The 13,094-nt window shown below is 49.2% G+C and overlaps 1 protein-coding gene across 1 annotated transcript in view; it reads left to right on the forward strand.

Moving 5' to 3' along the window:
- The window catches only part of PDIA6 (protein disulfide isomerase family A member 6), a 32,534-nt gene that overhangs the window by 14,775 nt on the left and 4,665 nt on the right, over nucleotides 1-13,094 (forward strand). The window contains exons 5-11 of the mRNA XM_075557099.1: nucleotides 571-665; nucleotides 3,698-3,828; nucleotides 4,375-4,489; nucleotides 4,920-5,060; nucleotides 9,280-9,364; nucleotides 9,464-9,536; nucleotides 10,626-10,784. Coding sequence (XP_075413214.1) covers nucleotides 571-665; nucleotides 3,698-3,828; nucleotides 4,375-4,489; nucleotides 4,920-5,060; nucleotides 9,280-9,364; nucleotides 9,464-9,536; nucleotides 10,626-10,784 — 799 coding nt within the window. The remainder of the gene's footprint in view (nucleotides 1-570; nucleotides 666-3,697; nucleotides 3,829-4,374; nucleotides 4,490-4,919; nucleotides 5,061-9,279; nucleotides 9,365-9,463; nucleotides 9,537-10,625; nucleotides 10,785-13,094) is intronic.

Consider the following 13,094-nt stretch of genomic DNA (forward strand, 5'->3'; position numbering starts at 1 on the left):
GAAGAGAAACCTGCTGCCAGTCCTACCCTCTCCCTGAGCTTCGGAGGATGGCGGCTCAGCCTGCGGAGCCACTTCCACAGCCTCCTGCCCAGCTTGCCAGGGCAGAATGAGAGACAGAACGAAACTTCGGTCCCATCTTTAACGATTCATCTGAACCATCTGTTCCTCTCAAATCTTCCTTCTATTGAAATTCAAGTCTTTTTTCTGTTAGCCTCAAGGCCACACAATACTGTAGCCTACGGCCTTTCTAAACTTCTCGAGCCACTGTGCCACCCCTTGATCTACAGTGACTCAGGGTGTGCTCGGTCTCCTTTTCCTCATTGGCCGGTGGTATTTACCAGTTCACAAAAAGAACAGATCTGAAGAAGAGTTTATTTCCAAGCGTAAAATGCATTTGGGGAGCAAGTGTGCTATAGCTTACACACAGGTGTTGTGAGTCAGAGGTGCTGTACATACGTGTGTACAGGTGTAGGCCTGCAGATGTGAATGTCAGGTGTGTGTGCAGACGGGAGGGATGAGGACTCAGACTTCCCACTGTCACCACCACCTGACAGCCTTTGTCTCCTGTAGGTGGCAGGACTGCAGAAGCCATCGTGGATGCAGCACTCAGTGCTGCCAGACAGCTCACCAAGGACCGCCTCGGGGGAAGGGGCGGTGGAAAACAAGTAAGGCTGAGCGTGGGCCCTGTGGGTGATTGATTTTTGTTTGTTTGTTTCTTAATCTTTTAAATTGGTGCAGTGTCCATTAAAATGGACCTCCAAGGGTGCCTGAGTCAGAGCTGATCATCCCAGAACAGCCTGTCACACCTCCAGGCCAGGAACCTAGCCCCCAAAGAGGTGTCCGAGATCCTGAGTGAAACATAAGAATTTGGACTCCAACGTTTTGAACCTAGAATCAGGACAGAGCAGAGTTGAAATTTGGATAATTTTTTTGGCTTCTCTGTATCTGGTAGTTAGTCCAATATCCATAGAAAATTCCACATCACTGGTCAGGGAAAAAACAGGACAAAAAAAGAAATTAAGGTCCCACAACTTAGTATTGTAGATGCTTTTGTAGGAAATGTGTTGCTTAACCATAAATTGTGAAAGTCCTTACATTTTTCTGGGGTGTGTGTGTGAGAGTGATCTTCACTCCTAAGAAAAACTAGCTTCTTTATATAGATCCAGGACTTATCCAACGTTTAGGCATTTAATGAGCACAGTTGTCTGTCTTTAAATATCCCCGTGGTTTTTCGCCCAGGCAGCAGAAAACAACATAACACTGTCAGCTTTTTAGATTCAGTACTAAAGGAAATTCTTTGGGGTTGGGGTGAGAAGGGAGATGTGATTTTTATCTTTCTTGAACGATAGGGCCTTTATTTATGAAAAGACAGTCATTGCCATTAGGTGTAACACCCTGGGCTAAAGCAGTCATAGTTCGTGGATGTGACATAGTTTTACAGAGGTGGTTCATTATGCTACATTATGTTTTCTCTTAAAAGTAGCAGGTGATCAGGAAACCAATAGAGAGGTCTTTAGGGACGGCTCCAATCCCAACTATGTAGATAACACCCCCCCCCTTTAACACCGCCTCCCCCCAAAAAATGTACTTCAGAGGACAGTACTGGGGCTACAGCTTAGGGAGATGGGCGCTTCAGATTAGACCACATGAGAGAAACGAGAAAGGATGGAGAGGGAGGGGAGGACATCCTGGCCCACCAAGCCCTGAGGACGATGTTTTCTCTTGGAGCAGACAACGCAGGGGGAGGACCATAGAGCCAGCCCCACCACAGGACACGGCGTCCCTCACTGAACCATGGGGTTGCAGGGGACCGCTTTGTGCACGGTCTGGCTCCATCACGCTGGGGCGAGGCACTGAGGGCATGCCGCAGAACAGCAGGGGGAGCAGAGCGATGAAACCCCCGGGGATACCAAAAATAGACTTGGGAGACAGAATGTGGCACCCCATCCAACTCGACTGGAAAACACATGTAAAGACCAACAAACAGACTTTGAACTATTTATAGGCTTTTCCATTTTTGTCAGTGGTTTTCTTTTTGTTACTGTTATTTTGATTTTTGTTGTTTTTGCTTTGTTGTTTTATTTGGCTTTGCCTGGTTTTTGCACTTATTACTGTATCTCCATGGCTATCTAGATAAGAAAGACGGGATAATAATTCGGAGATGTAAAGAATGGAATCAGTGGTTCTGGGGAGATACAGGTGAAGGAGAGGTGGGAGAAAAGAAGGTGGACCAGGAGTGGGGGGGGGGGTGAACCAAGGGAACAACAAATGAACTAAAATCAATGGAAGGAAGATTATAAGATGCCTGTTGGCTTAATCAAGGACAATGTAGCAGCGAGAAATTACTAAACCTGAATGAAGGGCAAACGTGGTGGGACAAGAGAGAAGTAAAAAGAAAATAGAGGAAAGAACCAGGAGACAAAGGACATTTATAGAGGCCTAAATACAGGCATATACACATGTGTATGTATATATATATATATATATGAAACTAGAACTATGTACTCATCTATCTGTAAAGAATTACGGTTGCAGATGGACATTGGACCATGACTCAAGTACTCCCTCAATGCAAAGAACACTTCCTTTTAACAATCTGGCATTCTGTGATGCTCACCTTCCCGACAGTCACTGAAGACAAAATGGGTGCATAAGCAAATGAAGAAAGCTTATGGTACCTGGGCTAGCAAAAGATAGAGCATCTGGGGTCTTAAAGGCTTGAAGATAAACAAGCGGCCATCTAGCTCAGAAGCAACAAAGCCCACATGGAAGAAGCACACCAGCCTGTGTGATCATGAGGTGTCGATGGGATCCCGTATCAGGCATCTAAGACCTAGAACAAAACCATTTGAATTGGGGTTGGGGGGAGCAGGAAGACATGGAGTAGAGACCCAATGCCCATCTGTAGACAATTGGCCTTCCCCTCACAGAGGGGTCACAGGGAAGAGATGAAGCCAGTCAGGGTGCAGTATAGCACTGATGAAACACACAACTTTCCTCTAGCTCTTAGGTGTTTCCTTCACCCTACTGTCATGACATGATTTGTACCTTACACATCGGATTAGACCAGAGCCTGCACACTGCTACAGATAAGAGCTGGAAACACGGGAATCCAGAATAGATAAACCCCTCAGGGCCAGCAATTGAGAGTAGAGATACCAGGATTAGGGGAGGCTGGGGGGAGAAAGGAAGATTCAATCACAAGGATCAATCTAGAACCCCCTCCCAGGGGGATGAACAACAGGAAGTAGGTGAGGGGCGGTGGAGGATGATGTGAGATCTGGAAATAATAATCTATAACTTATCAAGGGTTTTGAGGGGGAGGGGAAAGAAATGGGGAGCTGATTTCAGGGGCTCAAGTGGGAAGAGAATGCTTTGAAAACGGTGACGGCAAATGTGCTTAACACATTGGAGGAATGCATGGATTATAAGTGATATAAGAGCCCCCAATGAAAGTGTTGTTTTTTTAAAGTAGCAGGTGAGAGAACTCAGGTACAGATCTATGATGCACTGCATGTATTGGTCATGCATAGGAATATAATGTAAGGAATGCCCTCGGGCTTTTACTTGAAATTCTAAAGCTTCCGTAAGGTGTAGCAATGATCCACGCTTTCTAGTTGGGCTCATGTGTATTGGGGCACGGCTGTTTTGTTTGGGCCGAGTTGTGATGGAGGCTTCTCGTGTACTTCCATGACAGGGCAGAAGTGAAAGTTCCAGTAAGAAAGATGTGATTGAATTGACAGACGACTCTTTTGATAAAAACGTCCTTGATAGTGAAGACGTCTGGATGGTTGAGTTTTATGCTCCTTGGTGTGGACACTGTAAAAAGTAAGTGTTGTTACAACCGTTCACTTGTTTTGTGTGGAAGAGCTGAACTAGATAACAGATAACCCTGGTTCTCAACCTGTGGGTTGTGACCCCTCTGGGGGGTCGAGCGACCCTTCCACAGGGGTGGCCCAATTCATGACAGTAGCAAAATGACAGTGATGAAGTAGCAACGGAAATAATTTTATGGATGGGGGATCACCACCACATGAGGAACTGTGTGAAAGTATCATGGCATTAGGAGGTTTGAGAACCACTGCCCTAAGATCTCTCCCAGAAAAACTGGCTCTTAAGTTAAACCTTGGCACTAGTGTGTAGAGTACTTACGCCATACATGAAAAAAATTAGCAAGGGGGTGAGTATTGTCAGATTTGGGGTAGATGGAGTGGGAAGCGGATGTGAAGGGAGCATCAGAAGTCTGTAAAGCCACGTGCAAAATACTTTGCAAGTGTGAGGTAATCTGGATTTGACAGAAAAGTATACAAACTAGTTTAAAAATGTGAGCTGGGAGTTGAAATGCACGTTTAAAAATCACATTTTTTTCTATAGCCTGGAGCCTGAATGGGCTGCTGCCGCGTCGGAGGTCAAAGAGCAAACCAAAGGCAAAGTGAAACTAGCAGCTGTGGATGCTACAGCTAGTCAGATGCTAGCCAACCGGTACGGGGTGAGTGTGTTTAGAAGACTCGGTTCTTTGGCAGAGCGCAGGATCGGAAGTGGTGCCATCGAGTCGGTTTCACCCCCCTGTGCGGTCAGCAGAGCGTTGCTGGCATTTCAGGCCTCCTTCTGTTCGTGCATTCGATAAGTTCTAAACTTACTACTTGCACTGTATGCGTCATGGAGTTCAGCTGGCCCCAGCCTTGCAGAATTTCTGTGGAGCTCTCACAGGTCCGTCCGTGTGTTCCGGAGCAGGTAGGTCGGATGCTCTGTAGACCTCGGGCTTCGATCAGATTTGATTCCTTTCTTGACACTGCCTCTTGGTGGTCCCCTGTGGCGTTGATGCAAACCGGGAAGGTTGTGTGAAGTTGCCCAGAAGGTAGACTGAGGAACAATATTTTATTATCTTAAATGGTGATACCGTTTATTTATTTCAACAGATCAGGGGATTCCCTACAATCAAGATTTTTCAGAAAGGCGAGCCTCCTGTGGATTACGATGGCGGGCGCACAAAATCTGACATCGTTTCTCGAGCCTTGGACTTGTTTTCTGATAACGCCCCGCCTCCTGAGCTGCTTGAGGTGAAGCGGGAAAGCGGTCCCGACCTGGTGGTGGGGGGCGAGGGCCTGCTCAGGTCCTGGCTGGCAGCGCTGAGATCACAGCCCTGGGAGTGAAAGCGAGCGGCTGTTGTGGGTGGCGCTGAGTCAGTTCAGCTCTGGTGACCCTTGCCTCGTCCTGTGCTGTCGGCACAGTCCTTGCCGGGCTGGAGCCCATTGCTGTGGCTCCGCGTCGGTCTGCTCCCTCCCTGGGGTCTTCCTCCTTCCTCTGACCTCATTTTCCAAGTGCGGGGCTCTTCTCCGCGTCTGCTCTCCTGACACCGAGTCAGGAGAAGTACGTGAGACAGACACTGCACATTCTAAGGAGCATTTCTGGTTCTGGCTTCCTTTCTCCCAAGACATTTGTTTGTTCTGAGGCCAGTGGTACTTTTCAATGTTCTTTATCAATACGCATCAGTAGACGATTGTGTTTTAAATTCATTTTCCAGGTTTTCCATGCATATGTGAAGCGACTGAAAATACCATGACGTGGTCAGGCACACTTTAGTCCTCAAGATGACTGACTCCTTTGCTTTGTTGATGCTTATAAACAGACCTTTCACAGCAGGATTGCTCAATGCGATGTGTGGTTGGATTCCTTGACCGCTGCTTCCAGTGTGCTTGTGGATTCAAGTAAGATGAAGCCTGGACAGCTTCAGTGTGTTCCCTGTGTATCGTGATGCTGCTTCCCGGTCTGATTTTGTGTCTTTGTGGGGTTTTCTTGACATTTAATTACAATCTCTACTAAAGGGTCCCGTCTCATCCTCTTCTGTTAGGGCCTCCAGTCTTTGCTTTCAGCAAGCAGGCCTGTGTCGTCTGCATGTGGCAGCTGTCCCTGCGTGAGCCTCCAACCTTGATGCGCTGTGCTCTGCAGGGAGTCGGCTGCTCAGCACACAGACAACAGGGATGGGGACAGGGCACAACCCTGCCATGTGCCTTTCTCGATTTCAGACCGCACAAGCGCTCCTTGTTCTTTCTGAACAGCTGCCTCAGCCTGGGTGCAGGCTGCACAGAGCACAAGGAAGCCCTCTGCAAGGCCTGTTGTTTGCTATGGAAACAGGTCATTCCTTTGCATCGTGAACAAGACATGGTGCAATGTCTTTCTGGTCGTCCCTGCCTTCTGCCCAGGGCCATCCACCTGACCCTCGCAGTGCCCAGCTCCCTCTAGCCCAGCTTGCCCTTCTGGTGCTTCCTTAGGGTGAAGCTGCTGCCGCTGGTTTGGTTTGGCTTCTTTCATCCTATGATCTGGTTTGTAATCGGTATGACTTACCGTATAAAATCAAGTCTGAGCCGACCCAAATCTCAGCCGAGGCACCTAATTTGACCACAGAAACCGCATTTAAAATGTGCTGCAGAACTCGGCTTATACTTGAGTCTATATGGTACTTGCATGTGATAGTAAAGATGCTGCTTGATCATTTCTTTTTTGCCACCATTCGTGGGCACAGTGTGGATCTCTCAGTCAGTAGACTGGGCTGCGTCTGTGGACGCACTTCCGTTCTGCCGACGGCGCATCAATGCAGCCTGGACTCGTGGCGGCGGCGTCATCGGTTCTTGCCCATGTGCTCCGTCTGAAGGGCTCTGTAGTAACCAGGTCTCCCTCTGTCTTCTTTTTGTGCTCCTGCGTTGTTGGGTGTTTTGCCCTTTGACTCCTTCGGCATTTCCGCCCTGGGAGCTGTAGGGACGCCAGGCCTGTTTTCCCGTGTGGTGCTCTGAGTGCAGGTGTCGGTCTGCTTCGTTCTCGGACTACCCTCTGCAGCAGCCTTCTGCGCGGCTCTTGACCCACGTCCTCCTCAGAACTGCCGCGCACGGTGCTTGCTGCTCAGCTGCAGGGCTCGAGACGGCCTCGCCTCTCTTCTCCTGAGTAAGCGGTGGGTTGTGTTGCGCTGCTTAACCCACTGTGCTACCAGGGCTCGCATGGGCCGTCCTCTTAAAAACAGTGTCTAGTCATTCTCTCCACGTGCCATCCTCAAAATAACCTGCTTATTAAGTATGGATACATCATGTTTACGTGAAAAACTGTGATGCCATTTTCATCCCCGCGAGGAGACTGAGGCGCAGAGCGCTTGCTGAAGTCATTTTCTCGAGTGCATGAAAGAGTGAGTGGCCGAGCCCTGAAAGGACGAGCCCCAGCCCCCGGTTTCAGGGTTCTGTGTACATCCTCAAAGTGACCAAACAGAACTGTATCAATTCACGAAGGCCCAGAATGAGGATCCACCCAGAGTTGGTTCCTACAAGGCACGGCCCGCTGTACGGCTGGTCTGGTTGTTGGACGCCATTGTCGGTTACAGGGGCCGCATTCAGTGATGTCCTGTCTGGCGGGCAGCTGTTGCTGACTCAGAGCGGCACTGTGCGCAGCAGAGGGGAACGTCGCCGGGCTGAGCCTCTCATGTGGTCCTGTTGTCTGAGCCCAGTTTCCAAACCACTCTGTCAATCCCAGTGGTCAGGGGTCTTCTGTTTTGCTGGCCCTCTACTTTGCCAAGTATGATGTGTCCTTCTCAGGGACTGCTCTCTGGACAACATGACCAAGTGTCACCATCCTCATTTTGAAGGAACGTTCTGGCTGTATTTCTTCCGAGGCAGATTTGTCCTTTCATCAGTCCATGGTACTTTCAGTATTCTTGAGCGCACCGTAATGCAAATGCATCACTTCCTCTTCAGTCACACACACACACACACACACACACACACACACACACACACACACACGAGGCAATGGGAAATACCTCGGCTCGGGTCAGCTGCACCTTAGTCCTCAAAGTGACATCCTTGCCTTTCAGCACTTTACAGGGGTCTTGTGCGGCAGTTTTGTCCAGTGCAATTAATCCTTTGATCTCTTAGTCAAGAGATCATTGATTGAGCATTGATTGTGGACCCAAGCACGATGAGATCCTTTGACAACTTCCTTCTTTTCTCCATGACCATGATGTTACCTATTGGTCCGTTGTGAGGATTCTGGTCCTTACACTGAGTTGTCATCCACACTGAAGGCTACCATCCTTGATCTCCATCAGCGAGTGGTTGAAGTCCGCCTGGCTTTTCAGCAAGCAAGGTGGTGTCATCTTCATGTCCCAGGTTGTTAAGCCAGCCTTCAGTCCTGAGGCCACGTTCTTCATAGAATCTTCACTAGTGGATTGTTTGCTCGCGTACAGATCAAATAGTGTGGGAAGAGGATCCAACCCTGACACACACCTTTCCTGAGTTTAAACCATGCCATATTCCCTTGTTCTGTTCACTCAGCTGCTTCTTGACCCACAGACATTCAGGAAGTAGCAGACTATAACTTAGACTCAGGCTCTACTTGGAAGTAATGGAACATTTTGAGATTTCGTGTCTAGACCAGCATTCTCAGCCTGTGGGTCTCGACCCCTTTGGGGGTTGAACGGCCCTCTCACAGGGGTCACCCAGTTCATAACAGTAGCAACATAACAGTGATGAAGTAGCAACGAAAATAATTTTATGGATGGGGGGGTCACCACCACACGAACTGTCTGAAAGGATCGCGGCATGAGGAAGGTTGAGAACCACTGGTGTAGAAGGACCTAGGTAAGGCCTGGAAGGTGCCCAGGGTGGGGAGCGCATGTTTGCTTGCTTTAGTGCAGGACAGCTCCCGGCACCGGCAGCTCTCCTAACTAACTGGGGTCTGTGCACAGCCACCACCCTCCTCCAGTGGCAGCTCTGCCGGGCGTCTGACTGCTGGCAGGTAGGCTCCTGACTGACTGCCGTCCATCTCCGAGCCACACTGCCCCTTGCTCAGCTCTCAGCTGTCAGCGCGCGCCAGCACCCCTGCCATCAACCTCTGCCAGCACAGGTCTTGGGCAGCAGCTCTTTCAGTCTCAGCTTTTTTTAAAAAACCAAGCCTAGGGAGGGCAGTCAGTGCCCAAGGACACCCCTTCACCCTGGTCACCGTCAGCCCAGAGGCCTCTGAAAACACCTGCGCTACGGCACATTGCTCCTTCAAAGAACTCAGACAGAAGTAGCAGCCTAAGCTTAGGGAAACAGCTCCACCTGGGTTTCCAAGGACCAGGAAAGCGACAGGCCTCCCTGAGGAAGTCGGTGCACAGCATCTGCGGATGTCGCGCCACTACCCCAGCAGATGTCTTAGAAAGACGGCGTGTCGTTTCTGTGAAACCCATCATGACGTGATGTTTACGCCGTCACGATGGTTTCAACACCACATGGCTGACTGTCTCTGCGTCCCCAGATCACCAGCGAGGACGTCGCCAAGAAGACGTGCGAGGATCACCAGCTCTGCGTGGTGGCCGTGCTGCCGCATATTCTCGACACTGGTAAGATGGGCGAACCGCGGCCTCGCCTCAGAATGTCCGGGACGGTTTTACAGACTGCTAGATTCTGACCTTCTCTTTTCTTTTTTGTCTTTAAATTAGGGGCCTCAGGCAGAAATTCATATTTGGACGTTCTTCTGAAGTTGGCAGAGAAATACAAAAAGAAAATGTGGGGGTGAGCTATTGGGCTTTTTAAACCTCAGTGTCACAGTTGAGTTCACGTAACACCCAGCAGGTTGATTTTAGGAAGGCTGTAGAATTGCTCTCGCCTCCGATGCCTTAGTAAGTCTGGGTTCGTAGAGCAGCTGCTTGAAAAAGTGGAGGAAACTTTTTAACTAACCAGCCAAATGTTTGAGTCTCGTCTAACTGAAAGATGGCCTCATGGTGTGTGTTGTGCACAAAGGTTGGACTCTCAAGGGTACAGGGGCTTCTTCCTGTGTACCACGGTGTACGTTTGTTTTCTCATAGAAATCGTATTTAGCGGGTGACTGGGGCCCGGGGCCAAGTAACACCGTGATCACATAGCTGACCTTTAGCATCCAGGCCAGCTCTGCAGAGTGGAGCCGGTGTCTTGATGAACACATAAAATAAGTTTCTCTCTTCGCCTTTTGTCATCTTGCCCTCACTGCCCAGAGCTGCTTTTCCAGCCCCCTGGTGCCCTCCTGCTGTCCCTCCCAGAGTGCCCTTGTCCTCTGTCACTGGCAGAACCAAGCTTTAGGTGTACCTAGAGACTACTGCACTCCTGTGAGGGAGGGAGAGAGAGAGAGAGAGAGAGAGTGTCAGTATTCAGGAAGTTAGCTGCCGATCCTGGCCAAGCACTTGTAGAGTACTGGTTAATAACATATCCACAACTCTTTTTCAAAAGACAGTTTTACAACGTCGACAAAATGACCCAAAGGGTGGATCCTGGTGGGGTTTCAGATAACGGCGAAGGGGGTAGTCTGTAGTTTAATGGACAGGTGGGGGTCGGGGAAGACAGACCCATTTGTTGTGGAGGCTTCTCAAAAGTTTCTCAACTCCAGTTGGCTTAACACCCGGCAGGTTGACTTCAGGGATTAGGCGACCAAACGGTAGGAACCTTTAGTTCCTTAAAAGCACATAAGGGACCCATGATTTTAAAATGCATCATTTATTCCTAATTTACTTACAGACCCATTTCATCCTACACAACATTTGAAGAGTAATCGTTTTTCCTGTAATCACAGTCCCTGGATTCTGACGTTCCAAAGGGATCTTTGCCCTAAAACCCACTGTGTTTCCCTAGGTGGCTGTGGACGGAAGCTGGTGCCCAGAGTGAACTTGAGAACGCCTTGGGAATAGGGGGCTTTGGTTATCCGGCAATGGCAGCCATCAACGCACGCAAGATGAAGTTTGCTCTTCTAAAAGGGTCTTTCAGTGAGCAAGGCATCAATGAATTTCTCAGGTAATTTCTTCAGTTGTTAATTTTTGTTTCCTTTTCTCAGGTGGGGATGGTTTTCTTTTTTCTGCTTGGCTCTGTTGTACTTTTTAATTTAAAACTCGATTTATGTAGACCGGACAGCAAATGGAATTCAGTCATTTCAAATTACAGCTTTTAGATCATCTTTCGTGCCTTTGTCCTTTTTCCAGTGGAGTACCCCATGCAGTGAGTGATGTTCGTACTTTCCTGCCCTCAGGACGCCCTGTTGTGTGCCTGGTGAGGGCCCCGCCACAGAGGCGGGTGCTGTAAAGCTCTTGCCCACCAGTGCCAGCCCTGCCTAGCCCTTTCTTACTGGGCACGCTCTGCACACATGCCTTTGAGGCAATTTCTGGACACATGACTGTGAGGTGTCGTTATATGAGAATGATATGTTTGCTTAAGTGACTCCGATGATGGTCTAATAGCACGTTAGGTTATGTTTCTTTGACTCGTTGTGGAAACCGCTAGCTCCTTTGAGGTCGTACGAAGCACCAAGCCCAAAGAGTTGTGGGTTTTCATTCGCCTTTTCTTCCTTGTCCGTCGGTCACCTCTTTGTGAAAGCGATCCGGCACACAAGGGCGTGCAGAGGATTGACGAAGAGTGACGCGTGTTAGGGTGCTTTGGAAAGTCTGTACGCAGCTTCCTCTAACCTTTACCATTTTACGTCTCCAGAGGCTTGGGGACCATCCTGTATGGCCCCTGGAGTGAGACACTCAAGGGTCACATCTCAGTTTTGCCAAATTAGCAAGGACTGGTGGCGCCGTGGCTGAATGCCTGACTGCTAACTGACAGTTGGTGGTTCCCGGCCCCTGCTGGGAAGAGGTTGCAGCAGTCTGCTTTAGTAGAGATGACCGCCTGTGCTGGGCCATCCTACACATGCGCAAGAAGTTGGCATGGATGAAACTGCCGCGGGTCCAAACTGACCTTGAGCCAAACAGAAGGCATAGCAGACTGGGTGAGAGAACCTGCTTGGCTTGGGCACGTTACAAAGCTGCTCTGTGCCTCAGTCTCCTTGTTGTCGAAAGAAGCAATAACAGAATTTCCTAGAGGATTGTGTGTTTTTCATGGTGGGTAATCCAAAATGCTGACCAGAACAGGAAACATTACGGAGGCTTGGAAGAGACGCAGAAGCTAAGATGTAGTATTACTGCCAGGACTGGACACAGCACACATTCCATCGTTGAGTCAGCAGCTCTGTAGTCCACCCGGCTGACAACCAACAGATCTGGTTGCTGGGCAATGTGCACACTGCCTTGGTGTTCTGAGAGGGAGTTCAGGTTTCTGAGAGGGTCTTGACCCTACTGTTCCTATTCCGATTCACCCCAAGGACTTCTCAAGTGTCATGTTAGCCACGATTGAACCGAGAAAAACTGGTTCAAAGCCCGCACAGTGACACCTGATGAATCAGTGCCAGGAGAGATTGTGTCTGCAGAGTTGACACATAAGCTTGTCTGGATGCCGCTTTGTCACTTGAGGTTCTTATTCTGTGTGCCCTGCTCTTCCCTCGCCACCACTGGCCTGCTCTCGCTCTCCCATCCTGTCCCATGTGTGTTAGTGTGGGTAGACAGAGAAAGAAATCCATAAACACACGTATGTATAAGAAAGGGCTTTATATACAAGAGCAATTGAATATTGAGTGAACAGCCCAGTTCAGATCAAGCCCCTAAGTCCAATATTAGCCCATGTGCCCCATACCAATCTAAAGTCTTCTGACTCACGAAATACATGCAATAACGCTGAACACAGGAAGATCACAGACCAGTGGGTAGAAAGTCTTTGGATCTGGTGGCATGTTGTAAGCATCTCAACGCTGGCCGGGGTCTCCATGTGTCTTATCCAGCACCCAGGGCTGCATCAAGGTAGGCCCATGTGGCTTCGCAGGGATGTCTCGCAGGGAGTCAGCCTTGTGAGTAGAGCGTCTCCAAGGGAGAGAGCCGAATAAGAGAAATGCCTCCCACCTCCAAGGGGGTAATACAGGAGTTCCCAAAATTCTCAGGGGAAGGCCATGCCCACACAGAGGCTTCATTGGCTGTGATCTGATTGACAGACGCGGCTCCATCCTTTCACTCTTAATCCTCTTGAGTCCCAAATTGACACCAGATTATTGCAACTACCACACCATGTCCTTGTTGTAGCCAAGCGTGTCCTCATTTGTGTGCTTCTCTGAGAAACTCCACACCCACTGCCATGGCGTCTACACCCACTCAATAGCAACTGTACTTATGCTTTCCAAGATGTACTCTTAACATATAGCAACTCTGTCTAAGGCTTCCCAGACTAAATCTTCAAAGGAGC

Source organism: Tenrec ecaudatus, chromosome 8, assembly GCF_050624435.1.
Source record: "Tenrec ecaudatus isolate mTenEca1 chromosome 8, mTenEca1.hap1, whole genome shotgun sequence".
Taxonomy (NCBI): Eukaryota; Metazoa; Chordata; class Mammalia; order Afrosoricida; family Tenrecidae; genus Tenrec; species Tenrec ecaudatus.